General features: G+C 43.1%; 1 protein-coding gene across 3 annotated transcripts in view; it reads left to right on the top strand.

The window, feature by feature from the left end:
• Nucleotides 1-24118, top strand: part of SLC44A3 (solute carrier family 44 member 3) — a 73803-nt gene that overhangs the window by 28778 nt on the left and 20907 nt on the right. For all 3 annotated transcript variants that reach the window (XM_073356997.1, XM_073356999.1, XM_073356996.1), the window contains 2 exons: nt 12471-12636; nt 22546-22702. In XM_073356997.1, coding sequence (XP_073213098.1) covers nt 12471-12636; nt 22546-22702 — 323 coding nt within the window. The remainder of the gene's footprint in view (nt 1-12470; nt 12637-22545; nt 22703-24118) is intronic.

Below are 24118 nucleotides of genomic sequence, written 5' to 3'. Positions count from 1 at the left end.
AGGCAAGGGACCTGCTTTGGGCCCCCTGGCCACTCTGGAGCTGTGCACTTGTACCTCCCTGGTCGAGGCCTTTAGCTCCATGAAAGGTCCACCACCGACTCCTGGGAGCAGCATGGGACCAAAAACTCTGGTGGTACCAGCGCCTTCATAGATTCCCCGAGAGAACACAGGCCTCCGCCCGTGCCACCAATGCAGCATGCGCCTAAGGAACCGGCAAAGGCTCCCCACGAGGGCAAGCCAGCCGCTAAGACCCTTAACGGGGCAGTGGAGTGCCACTGATCCCCCTAGACAAAGCAGCCCAGACCCTCTGGGGCTCGTTCACATTTGCGGTCACCGCTGTCTTAACGTGCATCACCTAGAGCAAGACGCCAGTCTCCGTACTACCAACGCTGCTCACCCTCACACCGATCGTCCTCTCGGCGCAGGGCCCGGTCACCTGCCTCGTGGGAGCACTCTCTGTTGCGTCTCCAGTCCCCCCGGCACCGGTTCTCCTGATACCAGCACCGATCACCTCGCACTGGGCACTGTTCTCCAACAACAACAGTCATTCAACAGACCCAAGCGTCGATGGCCCCACTGTGGTCACCGGACAGGGATTCCTCTGGCACGGAAGCCCAGTTCAGCCCCTCACCTAGACTGCACCGGTGCGAATGGGCACCCGAGGCTGCATCGACATCAACAGCGCTGACTTGGCAGCATGGCCAGTGGCCTTATTGGGGCGCATGGGGAATGCTGGTTGTGGCAATGCCCCCTTCACACTGCTCATCAGCCGCCACCTCAAAGCAACAGCTGGCGGCGTTGATGGCACCAGGCTCTGTGCATGAGGCATGATCTGTGGTCAAGACAGAGGACACTGTCCCCACCCCTAAGCCTCCCTCCCAGACAGGGGAAGATGCCCCGGAGCCTTCCCTGGTGGTGAAATCATGTCCTCTTCCCCAGATGAGGTGGTTGCGAGACCCTCGAGGGCCAGCCTGCTGGACAATTTCAAAGAACACCAGGCCCTGCTGTGTTGGGTGGTTGAGAACTTGAGCCTGGAGGTGGAGGAAATGGCTGAGTAGGCAGACACCTTGTTGAATGTCTTGTCAGCCTCTACCCCAACCTTTGTCTCGCTACCAGTGTATGACGGTGTCCTCAAGGTTGCCGAGGGCCTCTGGCAAACTCCTTCCTCCATTCCTCCCACATCAAAAAGGGCCCAAAAGAAATACTTTGTCCTGGCCAAAGGGTTTAAATACCTCTATACCCACCCTCCCCCAGGCTTGCTGGTGGTCTCTGCGGCCAATGAAAGAGACAAGCAGGGGCATACCAGTTCGACCCCCAAGAATAAAGAGGCCAAATGGTTGGATCTGTTTGGGGGAAAAAATTTACTCGACGGCCAGTTTACAGTTCTGGGTGGCGAACCATCAGGCCCTCTTGGGCCATTAGAACTTTATGGGAATCCCTCCATAAGTTCAAGGAATCCCTTTCACAGGGTTTGGCCCAGGAATTTGGCACCCTGGAGGGCACTATGGCTGACAGATTGCTCACTTCAGATGGCGTGGGACACAGCGGACTCGGCAGCCGGGGTAGTCGCGTCTGCAGTGGTAATGAGGCGCAGCTCCTGGCTTCAGGCTGCAGGTCTCTCCTAAGAAATGCTGACATCCATCTAGGACCTCCCATTCAATGGGAATGGTCTTTTTTCTGACCAGATGGATGCAAGGCTGCATGGGCTAAAGCATACCAGGGCCACCCTTCACTCACTGGGCGTGCATACACTGCAGCCTGCGAGAAAGTAGTTCTGGTCGCCCCTGCTGCCTAGACCGTGGCGCTCTCGTCAAGGATCTGCAAAAAGAAGACACAGAGACGCTAGTTTCAGCCGCTGTAACCCTTCCTCCTCCCACTCACCCGTGCAGCCTGGCCCAGCAAAACATTCCAGGGGCCAGAATGGCTCGTTTTGAGGGTGCGGACGTGAGTGATGCCCCAGTCACCTTCCAGGATCCGCCCTGCTTTCCTCCACCATCTTCGTCTCTTCTGTTCAGTCTAGTCCCAAGTCACCTTGGACTGTTGGGTGCTGGACATAGATTCTCATGGTTACACCCTGCAGTTTTCGGCCGCCCCTCCCTCCCATCCCTCTTCAGGGATGCTTCTCACAAGGAACTCCTCATTCAGGAGGTTGAGAACCTCCTGCACCTGGGGGTGGTGGAGGCGGTCACTCAGTACATGAAGGGAAACGATTCTCCCACTACTTCCTACTCAACAAGTCTCTCAAAAAGTTGAAGTTTCACATGGTCTCCCTGGCCTCCATCATCCCTTTCCTGGATCTGGGAGACTGGTACTCTGCCCTCGACTTGTAGGGCATTTCCACATCTCCATATTCCAAGGTCACAGACGTTTCCTCCATTTTATAGTGGGTGAATGCCATTTCCAATTTACAGCACTTCCCTTTGGCCTCTTATCGGCTTCAGGGGTCTTTACAAAATGTGTGGCACCAGTGGCTGCTTACCTCAGACGTCGAGGGGTCCAGGTCTTCCTGTATCTTGACAACTGGCTCATCAAGAGCAGGTCCGGGATCAAGTACAGAGAAGCCTCGATCTGGTGCGTTCCACCTGCCACCACCTGGGTCTGTTGATAAACAAGAAAAAATCCACCTTAAGGCCACTCCAATGCGTAGAATTCATAGGGGTAGTTCTCGACCCCACATGAGCCAGATCATTCCTCCCGGCGGCGTGTTGTCAGGCCACGTCGGACCTGATGTTGCATGTCGAGAACCACCCGCTCACCACGGCTCGCACCTGCCTGTAGTTGCTGGGCCACATGGCCGCCTGTACATACGTGGTCAGTCATGTCAGGCTCTACCTCTGGCCTCTGCAAGCATGGTTGGCGTTGGTTTACACCCCAAACAGATACACTCTAGACTGGGTGGTCCTGGCGACGGATAACATCCTGTCATCCCTGGATTGGTGGTTGGACACTGGGTCAGTGTTGGAAGGAGTCCCCTTCTTGACCCCGTCCCTGTTGCTGACCCTGATCTCTGATGCTTCGGACCTGGGCTAGGGAGCCCACCTGGCTGAGCTGAGCACCTAGAGCTGATGGTTGCGGGACAATCTGTCCCTCCATGTGAATGTCAGGGAGCTCTGAGCGGTTTGCCTGGTCTGCCAGGCTTTCTTGCCCCACCTGAGGGTCAAGGTGGTGCTGGTACTTACAGACATTATTGCTGCGATGTATTACATCAACAGACAGGGCTGAGCCAGGTTGTTGGCCATTTGTCAAGAAGCTTTCAGCCTTTGGCACTTCTGTATGCGGCATGCCATTCATCTGGTAGCCACACACCTGCCCAACACAAAGAATGTGCTAGCAGATCACCTCAGCAGGACCTTCTTGTCTCACCACAAGTGGTTGCTCCATCCAGAGGTGGCCAGTATGATCTTCCAAAAGTGGGGAACTCCTCAGGTGGACTTGCTTGTGTCCCGCCAGAACAGGAAATGCCACGTGTTCTCTTCACTCCAGGAGATGGACAGGGGTTCCTGTCCAATGCTTTCCTGCTTCTGTGGTCGGGAGCCCTGATGTACTCCTTTCCACCAGTGCCATTGATCCACAGTGTTCTCGTGAAGATCAAACAGGACAGGACGAGGGTTATCCTGATAGCCCCCAAGTGGCCTCGCCAGCACTGGTTTGGCATGCTGCTGGAACTTTTGGTAACCGAGCCATTGCGGCTCCCTCTCTGGCTGGACCTCCTGTCCCAGAACCACGGCAGTCTCCTGCACCCAAACCTGGAGGCGTTGTACTTGACAGCCTGGCTGCTGCTGCATGGCTGAATCCGGACCAGCAGGAATGCTCGACCCAGGTGCACCAGGTCTTGCTGGGTAGCAGAAAGCCCTCCACCAGCGTGACCTATCAGGCAAAGTGGAAAAGATTAATGTGCTGGGCCTTGGATTGGCACATCTGGGCCGAGCGGGCCTTGCTGCAGGTGATCCTAGACTATCTTCTGCACCTCAAACTTCAGGGCTTGTCCTTTTTTGTCGATCACTGTCCACCTGGCTGCTATTTTGGCTTTCCACCCTCCATTCCAAGTGCAGTCGGTCTTCACTCACAACATGACTCCCTGGTTTCTGAAAGGTCTGGAGTGTCTCTTTACCCTCATGTCTGGGATCCTGTCCCTCCCTGGGATTTGAATCTCGTGCTGTCGAAGCTCATGGGCCTCCCTTCGAACCTCTGGCTTCCTGCTCTCTTCTCATTCTCTCCTGGAAGGTTGCATTCCTGGCGGCGGATATGCCCGCCTGCAGAGTGTCTGAGATCAGAGCTTGCATCAGAACCACAACTATATGGTATTCTACAAAGATAAGATCTAGCTGCGGCCACACCCGGCGTTCCTGTCCAAGGTAGTTTCCCAGTTTCATACAGGCCAGAATGTTTTCTTACCGGTCTTCTTTCTGAAGCCCCATAAATCCAAAGAGGAGTGCAGGTTACATGCACTGGACGTCCAGAGGGCGTTGGCCTTCTATATCGATAGGAGAAAGCTGTTCCGTAAAGCCAGTGCAGCTGTTCGTGGCGGTGGCAGACAGAATATCTGTGCCTATGTCTGCTCAAAGGATTTCATCCTGGATCACAGTCTGCATCCCTGATACTGCTACGAGCTGGCTAGTGTGCCTCCACCGACAATAGTCAAATCGCACTCGACTAGAGCTCAAGCATCATCTGGTGCCGCCTTATCGCAGGTGCTGATCTAGGACATCTGTAGAGTTGCTACCTGGTTGTCTGTCCACACATTTACATCCTATTATGCGCTGACCCAGCAGTCCCGGGGCGATGCTGGCTTCGGCAGGGCAGTGCTGCAAGACCGTGAACTCCGAGCCCATTTCCATTGGCACTGCTTGTGAGTCACCTAGAATGGAATCAACATGAGCAAGCACTCGAAGAAGAAAAAATGAAAAAACCTTTCATTTTTGCATAGGGACAGCAGAGCCTGATATACCAGCACATGTGTGTGGCCTCAAGGGGGCACCACTGCCAACCCTACAGATACCACGAAGGCAAAAATCACCCGACGACTGCGCATGTGGGCACGCATACACCTAGAATGGAATGGACATGAATAACACATCTCAAAGAACAGCAGTTACGAAAGATAGGTATCCGTTTTTTCATCTTTCATCATTGCTTGAATTGTCACAATTGTCATACTTTATTAAGATTAACATAAGTGCAAAATTAATGTACTGTCATCAGAGGAGTTCAAAGTGCTTTACAGAGAACAACTAAGCCTCTCAAAATCCTTTTTACACAGGAGGATAGTCTGAATGAGGAATATAATAGTCATTCTGACTCCCAATCCCATGCTCTAACCATTAGGAAACAGTTCAGGTGTTCATATTTCAAAATTATTAAGTTCTAAATATCTAAATCCATATGATGCTCTGTAAGAGCCAGTTTCTGACACTCTTACTCATGTTGGCCCTAATCCAGAAGTGCACTTAGACTTGTGCTTAAGTCATTTGCTGGGTCAGGGCCACGTAATAGTTCTTCACAGGGTGTATTGATTTAAATTAAGATGATATAAATCAGCAATTTAAATCATGATTTAAATGACCAAGGAGAAAGCCTTGATTTAAATAATTGATTTTAATCAACTTTTCCTTGTTTTGTAGCTATTTTCTAAGGTGCATTCTCACTGGTTGATGATACCATTACAACATGTTGATTTACAACTAACTCTGGAACCTTTACACTAGATTTGGTACATTTTTTGCTACCTGGGAGGGTACACTAACTGTATACATTTATGTAAGCAATTATATAGCTTAATATTTTCTGATTCTTATTCAAATAACACCTAAAATTAGAGTAAAATAGGTTTACTTTGTGCAATTGACGGCAAACTTTGTGCAAGCCAATTTCACAATTTTCTCTGTTAATTCTGTATTATTCTTGCATGTGGGGGGAGAGAAACACTTATTTTTTCAAAGAAAATTTTACTGTAAAATGGCAAAAAGTTAGCAGGGGTTTCTGGGGGAGGTATAGAATCTGAAACAACTCCATACAGTAGGGGTAAATCTTCCTACTCTAAAATAAATAGTATTTTATTTGACAGTCTGCAAAAAAAAATAATTTTTTGTTTTGTTTTAAATACACTCTTCAATATAAAATCTCATCTAGGTTTTACAAGGTTCGTATTCCATAGTGTATTATCAGAACAGCTTTTGTATTTTCCACTCTCTCTGGAATCAACTGATTGTGGAAATGGAAGAAAACTTTTTCTTGCTCTCTGTTGTTTCTGGGTTTTTTGAGGGAGATCAGAATACTGCTCTGAACCTCCAGGTGCTGGTCATTTGAGAACTCCAGCCTTCTGTGTTTCTCAGAAGGGGCTCAGTTTGTAAAATCTTTACCTTTCCGTCATAGCAGTTTCTAATTTTCGGCTAAGCGCCCACTTAATTTTACTTTGGACTTAACATCATTCTCAAAATATTTTCTGATATCATATATATTTACATTTTTTCAGCAAATAGCTGTTTTTAGTTATGTGCAGCTTGAGGAGATGGGCTAATGAAATTGAATTGCTACTGTGTTGCACCTGTTAAGGTTTCCCTTGTGCTTCTTGCAGTTCTGTAATATTTACAACCTCTGTGCATCTTGTAACTCTGAGGCACTTGATCCATGTTTCAACTGTGATGCAGCTGATCTTTATCCATCCATGCAGATCACCTTGTTTATGTAATTTTTAATATCTATTGTTACATTGAGAAGAAGCTAACTCCTTGGGAGGATCAGATAACTATAGCCCCGGTTGCGCAAGGTACTTTAGCACATACCTAACTTTGAATACATGAGCAGCCTCACTTCAGTGAGACTACTTGTATATTTAAAGTTACGCACCTGTTTAACTACCTTGCTAAATCAGGGGCTGTAAGAGCGGCTGAAGCGAAGTGTACTGCAAATCTATATGTCTTGGACAAATGCCAGATGAGATGCCAAATTGCAAGAGACTGGAGTTAGCACAAAAATCAAGTGGCACCGGTTGTAACTATGTATTCTAATGAGAATGGAGCTCAGTGAGGATTTTGAAAATCCAGTAGGGTTGTTTTGTTGTAGAACTAGAAATGGCCTTGTGGTATTCCAGTAGTGGTACTGTAATGTGTGTTCTCTCATATATGAATTTGGCAGAAACAGTGAAATCCACATCAGGAATAGGATACTGAGCATAAGTGTAAGATAGGAGTGCTAGGCGAGATTTTCACATAATGAAAATGTATCTCTGAGTATAGTGAGGAGTACAACTATCACAGTAAAGATGTGCTGCAGATAAACCAGTGGTAAAAGTAAATTTCTTGTCAGATCCAAGATATTCCAACTAAATCCAGCTAACTTAATTGTATATTCTCATGTGTGAAAAAGGAGCAGCTACAAAGTAAATTCAGTTGGGAGGAAACACAAATTTTATAGAACAATGGTGAAACCTTTCCTGACTCTGCAGCAGGAAGCATTAAAAGTGGAAAATATTTTCATAGTAGCAAGAACTGGGAAATCAGTTCTGAGTTAGTACTTTCTGGCCAATTGTTCTTTGTTGCCCACAGTGGAATTGATTAATTGAGGAAAATATGATTTCCGGTTCCTAGGAGTTCCAACCGTTTAAAACTTCTGGTTTCTCCAGACATCAGTAAAAAATTCCCAATAGCCACTCCCGTAGAATGTATGACAGAAGTCTGCAAGTCACAAAATACACTGTTTGATATTGATATTGTGCATCTCTTTGGCTGTGACTGATATAAGGCTGTAGTATTGGGCTAGTGAATCAGATGGAGAAACTTTTCAAAGTCTTTCTGAAAATGCTATGGCAACATCTTGGTATCTGACTAACATTTTTTTGAAGTATTAGATTTGTTACTCTGATGCAAAGAAAAGTATATATAGATTAGGCAGCTTTCTGCAATGTCATGGCCCAACAATGGGGATTTTAGTCACTTATTAACCACTTGGAATTGGCAAATGGCTGCAGTGGCAGGACTGATTTTCGGAGAACGACTTCTCTGCTGTGATTATGCTGCTGGAAGAAAAATATACTGCAGACAAAGTAGAACCATATTCTGGGGTTTTGTTCTGTTTTTTGTGCCTCCATGACCAGATCACACTGGAATGACGAGGAAAGGAAATGTATTTTTTAATAGGATGTCAGAGAGATCCTTGCTGTTTGATCCATGCTATCAATATACTCTCATCTTTATATGTGAAACATAATATAATGCATTATTCTGTCATCAGATTTGTATGTGCCTGGTAATTATAGATACAAAGGGTATCAGTCAGGCACAGACAGACACCATGAGGGAATACTACACATGATCTTTGGCTCCTCTTACTCAGCAAAGAAAGTGATCACCGACACATGATGACATCCAGCAGAGGGCAATGATACACATGCACACAATACTAGCCCATGACAATTTCTGTTTAGCCAAGGCTGTTACTGTTAGTCATTATTTTAAATGGCAGTGGGTGTTAAGAGCAATGAAATTACTGTTTGTGCTGCAGACATTCATTAATTGTTTTAACCAGTCTGTTGGCACAGAAGTAAAATATCCTAACAATTTGCATAATAGGAATGTTCAAAAGTAAAGGTTGAACACCAGGAAAAAGTCCTCAGTTCTGCTACTGAAGGAAATGACTTCTCTTCAAATGAAATTGAATGCTGAAGAGACCTCCATTTATCTTATCCACTGTATTGCACAGTTGCTGCTGGTCATGATTACAATTGATATATGAGCATGTTTGGCTAGTTGTACATGTTGTAAGAACATAGGAGCCTAAAACTGCTGGAAGAGTTAATGGAGTTGAGAAATGTTCAGAATACAAAATGAGACACAAATGTACAGTGCATGGGATGAAATTTACTTTGATGGTATGTGGAAATGTGCTCCATTTCAGAGTTCTCTGAGAAAGAAAAATAACTCTTGGGTCTGCTTTTTAAAAAAAAAAAGAAAAAAGAGGGTGGGGTGGGGGAAAGAGAGAAATGGTATCAAAGGATTTTCCACTTGTAAAGTAACTTGAATTTTCACAGGTCTAAAAAACATTAGAACCAAATTTCAGTAGCAGTATTCCACTGAATGAACATGCTTACAGCAGTGCACAGTCCTAACCTCTCTCAAATGCCTGCAGCTCATGACAGTGCTTTCCTGTTCAGACATCTTTCTGAACATGAAATAACCAGTGCATGCATCACTGTCTTCACTTCAGTGAGGATTGCCTCACGGGCAACAATTAACTAGTCTGTGTTACAACCTATGAACTTTTTTAGTAGTCTAGTCCAGCTGCATCATGTTGCAGGGTATGACTCTTGATCCAAGGAACAATGAGAACAAGGTTTACCTGAATTTGGTAGAACCCATCTGTTTTGACTTCCAATTCTCAGCTCTACTCACTAGACCAGTGGTGGGCAACCTGCGGCCCATTAGGGTAATCTGCTGGTGGGCCGTGAGACAGTGTGTTTACATTTGCACAGCCGCCCGCAGCTCCCAGTAGCTGGGATTCGCCATTCCCGGCCAATGGGAGCTGTGGGAAGCAGCACGGGCCGCAGGGACATCAGTGGACAGTTCCTTATCATGCCCCTACTCACAGAGTTGACATTGACAGCACCAATGCTGTACTGGAAGTTAGTACCAAGGAATATCCACAGCTCACCCTTAGAGATGTATCCTTAAGGTCAGCAAATTTGAGCCCTGGCAAAGTGATAAAGAGAGTAAGTTCCAGATCCAGTGACCTTCCACAAAAAGTATCCTGTTTCTGTCTCCCGCCCCCAAACAAAAGTTCAAATTCAGGAATTATAAATAGGAGTGTCTAACTCGAACTCAGCATTTGGGACGGTGCATCACTAATTTTGTGTAGCTACTTTTAGGCTTTTGTGTAAGGCCCTCATTTGTTTAAGAAATACGTTCACGTCTCGTCAACTTAAGTGGAAATAAAATTTGCTAGCATAATTAGATATAAATGTGTGTTCATGTTCAAGAATACACATCTGATGCAAACAGCCTTAGAGTTCTTGTTATCTTAAAGATATCTACATTCTGTTTAAAAAAAAAAGCAATGTCATTCACTTTTGGATTGAATTTTGTCTGTTTAATATTCTAAAACCTAGTTTTGTCACAGCTATAACATATACTTCATTCTGTTTTGTTTCAATGGTGCATATATATCTTTAACCTTTCCCATCAATCTTTCTCTCCCTGCTCTTTTAGTATAATCATAGAATCATAGAAGATTAGGGTTGGAAGAGACCTCAAGAGGTCATCTAGTCCAACCCCCTGCTCAAAGCAGGACCAACCCCAACTAAATCATCCCAGCCAGGGGGCTTAGATAAGCCGGGCCGTAAAAACCTCTGAGGATGGAGATTCCACCACTTCCCTCAGTAACCCATTCCAGTGCTTCACCACCCTCCTAGTGAAATAGTATTTCCTAATATCCAACCTAGACCTCCCCCACTGCAACTTGAGACCATTGCTTCTTGTTCTGTCATCTGCCATCACTGAGAACAGCCTAGCTCCATCCTCTTTGGAACCCCCCTTCCGGTAGTTGAAGGCTGCTATCAAATCGCACCTCCCTCTTCTCTTCTGCAGACTAAATAATCCCAGTTCCCTTAGCTTCTCCTCATAAGTCATATGCCCCAGCCCCCTAATCATTTTCGTTGCCCTCCGCTGAACTCGCTCCAATTTGTCCACATCCTTTCTGTGGTGGGGGCCCCAAAACTGGATGCAATACTCCAGATGTGGCCTCACCAGTGCCGAATAGAGGGGAATAATCACTTCCCTCGATCTGCTGGCAACGCTCCTACTAATGCAGCTCAATATGCTGTTATCCTTCTTGGCAACAAGGGCACACTGTTGACTCATATCCACCATCTTGTCCACTGTAACCCCAGGTCCTTTTCTGCAGAACTGCCACTGAGCCAGTCAGTCCTCAGCTGTAGCAGTGCATGGGATTCTTCCGTCCTAAGTGCAGAACTCTGCTCTTGTCTTTGTTGAACTTCATCAGATTTCTTTTAGCCCAATCCTCCCATTTGTCTAGGTCACCCTGGACCTTATCCCTACCCTCCATTGTATGTACCTCTCCCCACAGTTTAGCATTATCCGCAAACTTGCAGAGGGTGCAGTCCATCCCATCATCCAGATCATTAATGAAGATGTTGAACAAAACTGGCCCTAGGACAGACCCCCGGGGCATTCTGCTTTATACTGACTGCCAAGTAGACATCAAGCCATTGATCACTACTCACTGAGCCCGACGATCTAGCCAGTTTTCTTTCCACCGTATAGTCCATTCATCCAATCCATACTTTTTTAAACTTGCTGGCAAGAATACTGTGGAAGACCATATCAAAAGCTTTGCTAAAGTCAAGATATATCACATCCACTGCTTTTCGCATATCCACAGAGCCAGTTAGCTTATCACAGAAGGCAATCAGGTTGGTCAGGCATGACTTGGTGAATCCATGTTGACTGTTCCTGATCACCTTCCTGTCGTACAAGTGCTTCAAAATGGATTCCTTGAGGATCTGCTCCATAATTTTTCCAGGGATGGAGGTGAGGCTGACTGGTCTGTAGTTCCCCGGATTCTCCTTCTTCCTTTTTTAAAAGATGGGCACTATATTTGCATTTTTCCAATCATCCAGGACCTCCCCCGATTGCCACAAGTTTTTAAAGATAATAGCCAATGGCTCTGCAATCACATCAGGCAACTCCCTCAGCACCCTCGGATGCATTAGATTGGGCCCCATGAACTTTTGCATGTCCAGCTTTTCTAAATAGTCCTTAACCTATTCTTTCACCACTGAAGGCTGCTCACCTCCTCCCCATACAGTGCTGCCCAGTGCAGCAGTCTGGGAGCTGACCTTGTCTGTGAAGACCAAGACAAAAAAAGCACTGAGTACTTCAGTTTTTTCCACATAATCTGTCACTAGGTTGCCTCCCCCATTCAGTAAGGGTCCCACACTTTCCCTGACCACCTTCTTATTGCTAATGTACCTGTAGAAACCCTTCTTGTTAACCTTTGCATCCCTTGCTCGCTGCAACTCCAGTTGTGCTTTGTCCGCATAATAATGCTGTTGTCCTCATAAGTGAAAACTTAATTTTTAGACATTTCTGTAATTTACCTTTATCTGATTTCAGATTTTGATAATGAAGATTTTTCGTTTATTTCTCAAACATTCATTTTAGAGCAGATCCTGAAGTTTTAACCTGGTTTCTCCTAAATTCTTGCTCAAACACAGATCCTATTGTCTTTACTGGCAACTGTAAAAGTGACCTGACTTAAAACTGAGGCATTAGGACCTATGAGAATATTTTTCTCAAAATTAGTTGTGTGCTTTAGTAAATATTGCTGAACTAAACAGCTGGATTCTATTTTATAACTTTACTGAAGAAAAGTGAATACATGGGATATATGGGACATGCGTAAGTTCTGTTTTGTTTGCTGAGTTGTGATTTAATATTCTGATATCTTTGATTTCTCAGGGAGTGCACAAGTCATTTCAGGAGGACAAGTAGAATATAAAATTCTGTCTGGCATTCGCTACATGTGGTGGTACCATTTAGTCGGCCTTATCTGGACAAGTGAATTCATCCTGGCTTGTCAGCAAATGACTATCGCTGGAGCAGTGGTTACTTGCTATTTTAACCGGTATGTGCAAAATTTACCTCCTTGTATAGTTGGTTTTTTCTTAGCATTGACTTTGTCTATTTTTAGGAAAACCACTATAAAATGCCTTGGATTTATATTTAGGGTAGTATCTTGGGAGCTAAATTATTCTAAGAATGTGAGACTAGAAAGTCAAGCAGCTCATTGCAAGGCTTTGAACACGATCTCATGTGACATGTATCACCTCTCTAAGTCCTAGAAAATTTTGGGCCAAATTAAGCCCTCGTGCAAACCCGTGTAACTCCTCTGACAAAACCCAGATTAGTTTTAACCTTTTCTCAGTAAATGTTGGTAGTTCTAAGTAAAAGTGTAACATATATTGCCAGAGTAATTCTAAAGTAGTGTGACTTGGTCTCCTTTCCATCCCTCCTACCAGGCTTTAATCTGGTATGGCTGAATAAGCCTCTAAAATTTACTGTAGAAAATAATTGAAAATCTTTTGTCATGCCATTCAAATATTTTTACTTGAAGTGTTTTAGTTTGTGTTACCAAGACACCACCTTAGCTAGACGTACAGGAATTGTAAAAATCTCATTTACTTCTTACTATTTATCCTGTTTTACGTTTTGCACTTCCTTCATATTGGATAGTGAAACAAGATGGGTTTCATGCAGTAAATCAGTGCTGTTTTTGTTTCAATTTCCAACACTGCAGGGGAATGTTTTGATCTTCTAACTACATTACTGTGTTTCCTCTGCTCCATTCCACGCAAATGTGGTTGGTAACACATTTTCTGTTCTGTGAAAGTCTGAGACTTCGAAAAAATTCTTATTCCACAGTGGAACAACAACAACAAAAAAGGATTTTTTTTTTTTTGCAGAAAAGCTGTATGGCCATTGGGGAATGGGTATCCGTGTGAGCTACGGGTTTGTAGCAGTTTGCCTGGGAAGCACAACAGCCCACCTGGCAGGCTGCCCCAGAGCTGGGGATCTGGGTTGTGTGGGAGCTGGGGCTCCCAGGGCATCCAGGCTCTTAGGTTGACAGGGAGCTATCAGGCAAGCTGTCAGGAAACCAGCCTGGTTCCTGTTGAAATTTCATCCAAATCGAAACAATCCCCCAGAACATTTTGATTTTGACAAGTCAGCACTTTTGGATAGAAAGTGTTCTTTTGGAAAACTCGTGATGAACTCTACTCTTCCCACAGGAAAGCCAGCTTAGACCTTATCCACAATCAGGATTTTTTTTTTTCCAAAAATTTTCCCCTGTTGGAACTCTGATTCCACTCCATTGGTGTTAGCAATGTTGGGAGCCCTAGAGTAGACAGGTTGCTGGCTGCCTCCACCATTTTAAGCACTGTGTTTTCTGTCCCTGCTCAAAGTAAGTTTAATCAACACAGCATTTAAAACACTGTCAGAAGCTCATATGCTCTTGGGTTCTCAATAGAGCTGAGACTGAACTGGTGTTAGCCAGTGGACATTTTTTTTAAAGTATTCCAAGTGCAGAATCTAAAATGCCCATTTTAAAGGGTTTGGGGAGAAGATCAGTATGCTGACATAATCTGTTACCATTTCACCGGTTTACACTTCCTACTTAATCTCCTTTCTCTGACTGAAGGATCAACACAGGTAACTAGTGTTCCTACAGAGCTGTATGTAGTTAATTGGCCCTTTGCTCCTGAGGGTACAGCATGGCATTCAATCCTGTAAAAGAAGTTTGCACTGACTTCGCTAGTACTTTTTATGTAGCCTGTTGTAAAACTAGACAAATATCTAGATGAGTTGATGTAGCCCCTGAAAGACCTTTGTGTACCCCCAGGGCACACATACCGCTGGTTGAGAACCACTGCTCTAGTATAACTATTCATTGTTTAAGATTGAGAAATTCAGATTTCAATAACAGAGCACTAAAATTTCATGCAGACAATGACTTGTTTATACTGCTCTATATTCTATACACTGAAATGTAAGTAGAATTTTTATATTCCAATTGATTTATTTTATAATTATATGGTAAAAATGAGAAAGTAAGCAATTTTTCAATAATAGTCTGCTGTGACACTTTTGTTTTTATGTCTGATTTTGTAAGCAAGTACTTATTAAGTGAGGTGTAACTTGGGAGTATGTAAGACAAATAAGACTCTTGAAAGGGGTACAGTAATCTGGAAAAGATGAGAGCCACTGTACTAGAGAGCCAAATCCTGAGATTCTTACTCCATTAATTTTGGGTAGCAGTAGTCATTGGGAGTTTGCCTGAATAAGGCGCTAAAGATTTGGTCCAAACCACATTGCTTCAGGAACTTGGGGGTTGGGGCGGAAATCTTTCCACATTTCACAGGGGCATCTGCACCAGTGCTTTCTCTGATTTGACACCTATACTGAAGGCCACAGTCATTAAATTGCCATTATTTGTTGAGCATGGACAGTTTGCGCAGTGCTGCATAAAGCACTGGCCCAGAGACTACGATGCTCCAAGGTGCATGTGGAGTAGTTCAGGGGTGAGGAGGAAAAGGTGACGTTAAGCTACTCTCATATACTGCACACACACACCTCTGATCTTTAGAGCCCAGCAAATCCGCAGATATTCGCTTTATATGTGCAGATATCTGCATCTGTGGATCATTTTTGCGGATCGGCTACGGATATAAATTTTGTATCCGCACAGGGCTCTACTGATCTTAGGGCTACTAAGGCAGTCCCTGGTGAAAAATATAGTGCAGCCTTTGAGCTCTTGTACTTTGCACTGGCTGCCAGCTACCCGAAGGACTATTCTGGAAGCTAGGAATCCCCAGGACATGGAGACAACCTGGCCATGCCTCCTACAACCAGGGCTGGTAAGGCAACATTGAAGCTGCTGTGCTGGCTCTCTGCCCCCAGAGGATTAGGTAATTCTCAAGAGACCAAACCTACCAGCTTTCCAGTTACTTCCCACCACCATTGTGAGGTCCAGGATTGGGCTCTTGGAGTAGACAAGTTCTGTGCTCCAAATTGCATTGAAATCTCTCTCCTTACATGTACTTCATTTGCTTGGCAACTGATAGCCATTGTGTTGAGAGAGTTGTGCATGGGAAGGGAAATGCTATATATATATTTAATGGTGGTGATCCCTCTTCCTATCCCTCGATCTGTCAGTACAGATAAGTAGATAAATCAAAGCAGTGAGGTAAGGGGGATAGAAAGGTGAATTAGCAATATTATAGACCTCATAGAGGGCAGTGAACGATCTTAGTTCTTATTGGCAAAAATGAATTTGTCACCAGGAATCTGCAATTTAATGTGTTCTGTGATGCAGCCTTATAAATGCTTGTCACAAGTGCTTTGTTTATGATACCCCATGGAGAGGTTTTCCTTCTAGCTAGTGAATGGCCACAGGAAATGGAACAGCCTTTCTCTGAGGAAACCTGCTTCCTCAACGCACAACAATCCAACACACAAAACACTTCGCAGCCACTGTCCATAAGCGGAATTAAAAATGGGGAGGGCAGAGAGTTGTTTCAGCTGGATTAGCTTTACAGGTGACATCTGTTTGACCTGAAATAATAATACTGAAACTACACTTTGCTTTCTTCTATTCAGATAAAAGATAAATTCCTAAGAGGCTTTATTAATTTAATAAAAGAAATAGTGGTTCATGAAATGGCTACTCTTTTATAACTTGCAAAAAGAGAGTGCTCTCCTGACAGCCCGTTTTTGGTTTTTTGTTTTTTTTTGGAGAAAGCTCTTTGTGGAAATCTTGTTAGCTTGGTTTGTTTTGAATAAGGATTTATTTCCGTCATGTCAGGTTTCAGAGTAGCAGCCGTGTTAGTCTGTATTCGCAAAAAGAAAAGGAGTACTTTGTACAAGTACAAGTACTCCTTTTCTTTTTCCATCATGTGTTGAGGGGTTAAGTGCATAGCTGCTGCCTCCTCACTGCAAGCAGACGTTGTCCCTGTCACTGATTTAAAGAAAAAGGTTTTATGGATTTGACTAGTTACCCAAAATTATTTACTGAAGGCCCAACTCCTACAAATGCTCAAGCATATTGAATAGCTGTTCTCGTGCAAATTGTCCCATAGTACTTCTGTGAGTAATTTTACTCACATGCTTAAGTGTTTGCAGGATCAGGGCTCCAATCCTACAAATGCTTACATGTATTACACCACTGCGCAATGCAGAATTTTGCAGAAATTAACGTTGTGTGTGCAGAATTTCCTTTCCCCCACAGAAATGGGCTGCCGTGCTGCTAGCCACCACTAGGGGCCAGTGGACTTGGCAGAGTCCAGCTTGCACACAGAAGACACTGCTGGAAGGAAGGAGAGGGAGCTAGAGGGTTCCTGGTAGCTGCAGTTCCCAGCGTGCCCTGAGGGAAGGAGATGGTGGCATTCAGGAAACTCCATGCAAGCCTGGAACCAAGCATCAGGCTGTTTCTCCCTCTGGATCCCTAGGTTCTGGGGCGGGAGGGGGATGGGTGTCTGGCTGGGGGGGTCCTGCGGTTGAAAGCTGGGGAGAAGAGGGTTTGGGTATATTGGCTGGCAGGGGCCCCCATAGGCGGGCTCTGGGGGTGAAGGGTTGTGGGTGTCTGGCCTCCTGGCTGGGCTCTGGGGGCAGAGGGAAGAGAAACAGGAACTGGGTTATCACAGGTGTTTTTTAAACTCTCTATTCCTGGGAGAATTTTTGTGCATGTCTGTATTGTTACAGACATATTTGCTGAAGGTATTTTGAAATAAATTACCGAAGTAATTTAAACTGGAACTGGCATGATTATGTAGGGTTATTTTGACAAATAAAATTTGCAGAATTTTGCAAAATTTTAAAATATTGTGTGCGGAATTTTTAATTTTTTGGCACAGAATGCCCCAAGGGGTAATGTATGCTTAAAATTAAGAGTGTGTGTAAATGTTTGTAGGAGTGGGGCTTTAGGACCTGATTCTAAGGGTATGTGTACGCAGCAGCTAGACACCCATGGTTGACTTGTACCAGCCAACTTGGGCTACAGGGCTGTTTCATTGCTGTGTAGACTCTGGGCTTGGGCTGGTGCCTGGGCTCTAGGACCCTCCCACCTCACAGGGTTCTAGAGCCCAGGCTCAAGCCCAGAAGCACAGCAATAAAACAGCCCTGCAGCCCAGCCCTGTGACAAGCCTGAGTTGGTCGGCATGGGCCTTCTGTGGGTGTCTAGTTGCTGTGTAGACATACCCTAAAAAGTGCTGCTGAGCACCACAACTCCCACTGACTTCAGTAGCAGTTGAGTGTACTCAGCATCTCTCAGGATCAGGCACTTGGGGCTGGTGTACATGGAGAGTTAGTGCATTGCGAGCTAGGGTGTGAATATGCAGCGCACCAGCATGCTGTGTACTAAGTGGCTCCGTGGCTCGCGCTACAGAACTTTTAGTACTTGGCAGCAGGGTCCACATGGCTAGTTAGTGCACAGTAAGCTAGTGCGTTGTAGGTTCAGACAAATAGGGATCAACGAGGACCAAACTTTCAACAGCCTATTGAAAATCCATGTCTGTAATATCTGTGAGAATGTTTGTTTCCATGGTCATAAACTTGCATTTATACGTGTAAAAGGACAATTCAGTGTACAGTTACTCAAACTAGTGTATTTGAGCAGGTAAGCAAACGGTTGTGTAAATATTGATAGTAGATTTTTAATAGCTGAACATTTGCTTTTTAGTATGGTGTTATGTATAACAAGAAAAATATGTATTCTGGGAACTTTTCGGCACTGAGGAGAAACATTATGTGTTAGTCCTCAGACAGACAGATCTGAGTATACGATCTGCCCTACTACACATGCTATATTTTATTGCACTAGTTTTTTTTAAAAAATGAGATTAATACTTTTCACTAAATTATTAGTAATTGCTTTTAATAGCTTTTAAAAATTATGTTTACATTCCATCTCTTGAACTCTCTTCTGTAAAATGCTTCATGAGCTGAACGCAACATAGAGGCGTATTGCAACTGTGAGTTTTCAAAAATCATGAGTCAGGCTCAAAAAAATCATGATTGGCTTAAAAATCATGAGTTTTTTGGGGTTTTTTTTTGTTTAAAAAACAAACATTTTGGGTTCTTATTTTCCTTTTGTTTCTGAGCCATTTTCAAGCTTTGTTCCACAACCAAAAGAGAGAATTTTTTTTAAACGAAAGCTACAACTATCCTACAATAATTTGACTCCAGAAGCTGTGGTTTTAAGAAAAATATCAAAAGATTCACAATAAAATAATGGGAGTTGACAAAATTAGAAATAAAATGCACAAGTACAGCTATCCGGTGTGATATTAAATACAACTTCACAGGGACTTGGTGCAATATTGTTCTGTATAAATCAAGAAATGCATAGGCAATGAAACAAAAATATCAAAGGAAAATTCAAACTAAGGCCTCAGTCCCACAGTGAGTTCTGTGCAGGTAGACGCATGTCCATTTGGAGCTCTACTGACTTCAGTGGGCTCCATGTGAGTACAAGGCCACCTGCACAGAGCTCATTGCAGGATCTGGAGCTATGGGTGTGTGTGAATCCATAAAGATAAAATAACTGATTCAAGGCAAACTAAGTTTTGAGACACAAATACCACTAGTGGGTTGTTTTCTCTTAATTTGGTCATTTTCTTACAGTTGGTACTTCCTGTTTTGATTCATGATTAGAAGGAAAATCAATTTCCAACATGCCTGGAACCATAATGAAATCTCATTAGAACATGACAGTTCTCAGGTAGACCAAGGAGGTTTAAACAGCCTCCAAATTTTGTAGAGGTTTATGCAAACCAAACTTATTAATCAATACTGTTAAAGTAGAGAAGGAAAATTATACTTATCTCTTCAGCAGCAAATGAACTATTAACAGAGTTGTAAACTTTGCCTTCCTATATTTTCTAAACTTGGTTAATATTTTAACTTGCTGTTCTTTAACCTTTAATTTTCCCAGGTCTGACTGTAAGCTATCATGAATAGAAAAGAGCAGTAGTACAGGGGTGAAATTTTATATGTCAGAAATACATATGTATTGATAAACCAAGAATGATGTTTTTAAGAAAGGCTATCAAAGCACTCACTCTACATAAAAATATCACCATCCCTCAAGCTGCTCCCCTGGCCATAAGATCAAAACTGTTGCATACTAGCAACCGCTTTGCTGGTATTTCCTATTTAAAATAATGTGGTGCATAGACATATATAAATATGACTTTATAGCTGCAAAGTAGTTACTGTTATGAAAGGACTGCAGTGATATACTCCGGATTATTGCAGCACTGTGATACCTCTCTTGACTTAGTTGTGTAAATCCCTGCTGTGGTGAAGATTTAATAAAAATGTGTTTGCAGACCTTCCTTTTCAAACCCCCCCCAGCTGCTCTGTCTCTCACACACATACACACAAACCCTTTTTATGCTCTTAGTTTTTTCTGTAAATATTCATTTTAAAGGCGATAAATGAATCCTTCAAAAGTTCCTTATGAAGAGTGAACATTTTAGTTATGATTTAGGGCAGGTATCGGCAACCTTTCGCCCGCGGCCCACCAGGGAAAGTCCCTGCCAGGGTGGGCCAGTTTGTTTACCTGCAGTGTCCACAGGTTCGGCCAATTGTAGCTCCCACTGGCCACGATTCACTGTCCCAGGCCAATGGGGGCTGCGGAAAGGGCAGTCAGCACATCCCATTGGCCCGGAGCGGCAAACCACAGCCAGTGGGAGCTGCAATCAGCTGAACCTGCAGATGCAGCAAGTAAACAAACTGGCCCAACTCGCCAGGGGCTTTCCCTGGCGAGCCATGTGCCAAAGGTTGCCGATCCCTAATTTAGGGTCTGATTCTTTCTTAATTCCTAATTCAATGTATTTTCGCTTGAGTAAATATTTCAGCACTGAGCCTATTATTTAGGGTTTGCTAATAAAAGGGTCTCTTCGCCTTTTTATGCTAATGTAACTACTGTGAATAGTAATCTGTGTATTTGAAGTTCCCAAAATGTTTTTGGGGGGATTTGTTGAGCTGAGAAGACTGATTTCAGTCATTTATTTATTTATTTATTTTTGAGTTCATTTCCTGGTTTTGGAGCGTTAATTAGTATAAATTCTTGAGAGCTGTGTCATGCCATTTCTTGTGTCTGATTCATATTAAAGTGACCTTTAAAATGCAAACAAAAAAACCTCTTGCATGTGGGATTCTGACATCGCTTATAAGATAAAACATGAAGTTAATTTTCATGTGTATATTTAGATTTTAGAACATTTATGTTATTATCTCAAAACATCACGGCTAAAATGCAGTAGACTTATGTATTTTCAGTTACGAGTAGGCCAGATAATATTTTAAACACATTAGAGCAAATTCTGCTCACATGTACTCCATTGTAAATCTGAAATAAACCTGTTGAATGCAATATAATTCCTCTGGAGTTAAATCAGCAAAATTGAAAGCAAAATTTGGCCCAATCATTACAGTGACATCAGAGAGTAAATCTTAGTTTTGCATGTAAGATCTTGCCAGATTGTTTGTTGATTTTTAGTTTGACCACTGTCTCAGAGCAAGTGGACCCAGTCTTGCAGACTGATCTCCTATTGTAACATCATCAAATAAGGAGTGCAGTGGGGCTAGAAAGATGACAGGAGCAGGACACAGTCATTCAAAGGAAGAATAATTCTCATTCACTGTTTATGTTTACTTGGAACATTTCCTCTCCTCCCTCTTCCCCCCCAGGCCAGTTTTCCTGTTGTGATGTCTGTTACTGAGCGCACAAAAATAGTCATGGCCTATCCACTTAATTAATCCAGTAAAAGATTTAAACTTGTTTTCCTTCATCTGGACTTAGGGCTTGATCCAACTCCCAACTGAGGTCAATAAAAGTCTGGAGTTGGATCAGGCCCTAAAAGAGATACCAGATTGATCATAGAATCATAGATCTATAGGGCTGGACTGGACATCAAGAGGTCATCAAGTCCAGTCCCCTATGCTGAGTCAGGACCAAGTAAACCTAGACCGTCCCTGACAGGTGTTTGTCCAACCTGTTCTTAAAAACCTACATTGATGGAGATTCCACAACCTCCTTTAGAAGCCTATTCCAGATCTTGACTACCCTTATAACAACATTTTTCCCCCCCAATATCTAACCTATATCTCCCTTGATGCAAATTAAGCCCATTACTTCTTGTATTACCTTCAGTGGACATCGAGAACAATTGATCCCCATCCTCTTTATATCAGTCCTTAACATATTTGAAGATTTGGTCTTCTTTTCTCAAGATTGAACATGCCCAGATTTTTAACATTTCCTCATAGGTCACATTTTCTAAACCTTTTGTAATTTTTCTTACTCTCCTCTGGACTTTCTCGAATTTGTCCACATCGTTCCTGAAGCGTGGCACTCAGAATTGAAAACAGTTCTCCAGCTGAGGCCTCACCGTTGCTGAGGCGAGCAAGATAATTATCTCACATGACTTATATATGACACTCCCATTAATACACACCAGAATATTAGCTTTCTCCGCATCACATTGTTGACTCACATTCAATTGGTGATCCATGATAACTCCCAGATCCTTTTCAGCACTACTACAATGTAGCCAGTTATTCCCCGTTTTGTAGTTGTGCATTTGATTTTTCCTTCCTAAGGGGTAGTACTTTCCACTTATCTTTATTGAATTTCACTGTGTTGATTTCAGAGCAATTCTCCAATTTGCCAAGGTTGTGTTTGATTTCTGATCCTGTCCTCCAAAATGCTTTCAATCCCATCCACCTTGGCGTCATCTGCAAACTTTATAAGCATACCCTCTATTCCATTATCCGAGTCATTTAATGAAAATATTCAATAGCACCAGACTCAGGACTGACCTCCATGGGATTCCACTAGATATGCCCTCCCAGTAATACTTGTATTACAAGAAAGTGAAACAATAAAAGATATTAATTGTTTAAACAGCAGTAGAATTCACTGTATTTTCTCTTTCGATAACATTTTAAAATGCTGTTTGTTTTCCCCCCCTAGAAATAAGAGAAGCTCACCACGACACCTGATCCTGTCTTCCATATCAGTACTTTTTTGCTATCATCAAGGAACAGTTGTAAAAGGGTCGTTTTTAATCACAATAGTGAGAATTCCAAGAATTATTCTTATGTACCTTTATGATGCCCTGAAAGAAAAGGTGGGTATATGCTTGTGTAACACAGTAGTACAATGGTTAAGGGGTGAAGTTCAGGAAAGAAATGTACTGAAAAACATGTGTAAGACTCTGTGTAAGAAATAGAAATGTGATCTGTAGTGTGTTTTATTTTGATTTCTTCATGAAATAGTTCCTTGTCTGTATCTACTCCTTTCTGCCTCAGATCAGATTTTTTTTTAAATTTTAAATAAGAAAATCAAAGGTGATTTATTTTTACTTTTTTAATGTAAAATCTTGTATGAGGAGTAAGGAACAATTTAGAGATGACAGAAGGATTTTTTAAAACTCTCACATCATAATAATTTTTTAAACAATCCAACTTACCAAGAATGGCTTATTTTCAGCATGAAAGCTCTCCTTTCTAGGTGATTTCACCTGCCTTGTGATGGGATGCTCAAGAGTATATAAAAAGAATAGGTAAAATAAGAACTAGCCCACATTCTTGTCCAGAATTTCAGCATATCTTTTAAAGCATAAAGAAGTGTGGTTAAGTGTTTTTGTTGTTTGTCTTTTTAATTTTCATGCACTTCTGCATGTCCAGGGTTCTGCTGGAAACAGAAGTACCATAATAACACAGGAATGCGAATGGTGGTTATTTCTGGAAATCTCATGGGAGGAGCTGGTTCTCATGAGGTGTCCAGCTCTATTTCTAAATCAGCAGTTTGTAATAAATTAGGAGCAGTAGTGCGTCTGTGTGGTGCTCCACTGACATCACTGGGGCTCCATATGAGTGCAGGAATCCACTTGCAGGCACCCTATAAATGCCTAAATAAGAGGGACTTGATGTTCAGATGTGCTGAGCACTCAGAACGTTCTCTGAAGTCAATTGGAGCTGTGGGTGCTCAGCACCTCTGAAAATCAAGTTACTCTTTTTAGGTGCTTAAACTTGGATGTAGTTGCTCAACTTTAGGCACCCATTTGTGGAAATTTTTGCCCTTTAACTGAACCAAACATCCAAGGTTTAACACCTTGAGGCTTGCCTTTTGCCAATAAATATGATGGATAAGAAGGGTTTTGTTACTAGGAAGAATATATGTTTTATTTTCCACTTGTGAAGGCGTTCATAAAACCACAAGCATACAAGACATTCACTGGAGTCTGTGTAAAAGTCACAAATAATGCATAAGAACAAATGGGAGATTACAGATTAATCACAAGATTAAACTACCCAGAAACTTTATGGTCTGCTGCTTTTGTTGTACATCTGAAGCAGATTTGCTAGTTGCTGGAAATTCTGGATAAATTTTGAATGAGCCAATATTGTCTAGCAAAGAGGGTTTATTTGTATCCTAGGTATATCCTATATGTTGTCACCATCTTTTCTACCTTCCATGACCCTGCTGCCCAGCATCCAGCCTTCCAGCTGAGGAGGACTTGACAAGTCTTCCTCTGAAGTTA

This window comes from Lepidochelys kempii, chromosome 8, assembly GCF_965140265.1.
Source record: "Lepidochelys kempii isolate rLepKem1 chromosome 8, rLepKem1.hap2, whole genome shotgun sequence".
NCBI classification, from domain to species: domain Eukaryota; kingdom Metazoa; phylum Chordata; order Testudines; family Cheloniidae; genus Lepidochelys; species Lepidochelys kempii.
This window is presented reverse-complemented; position numbering and strand designations above follow the sequence as displayed.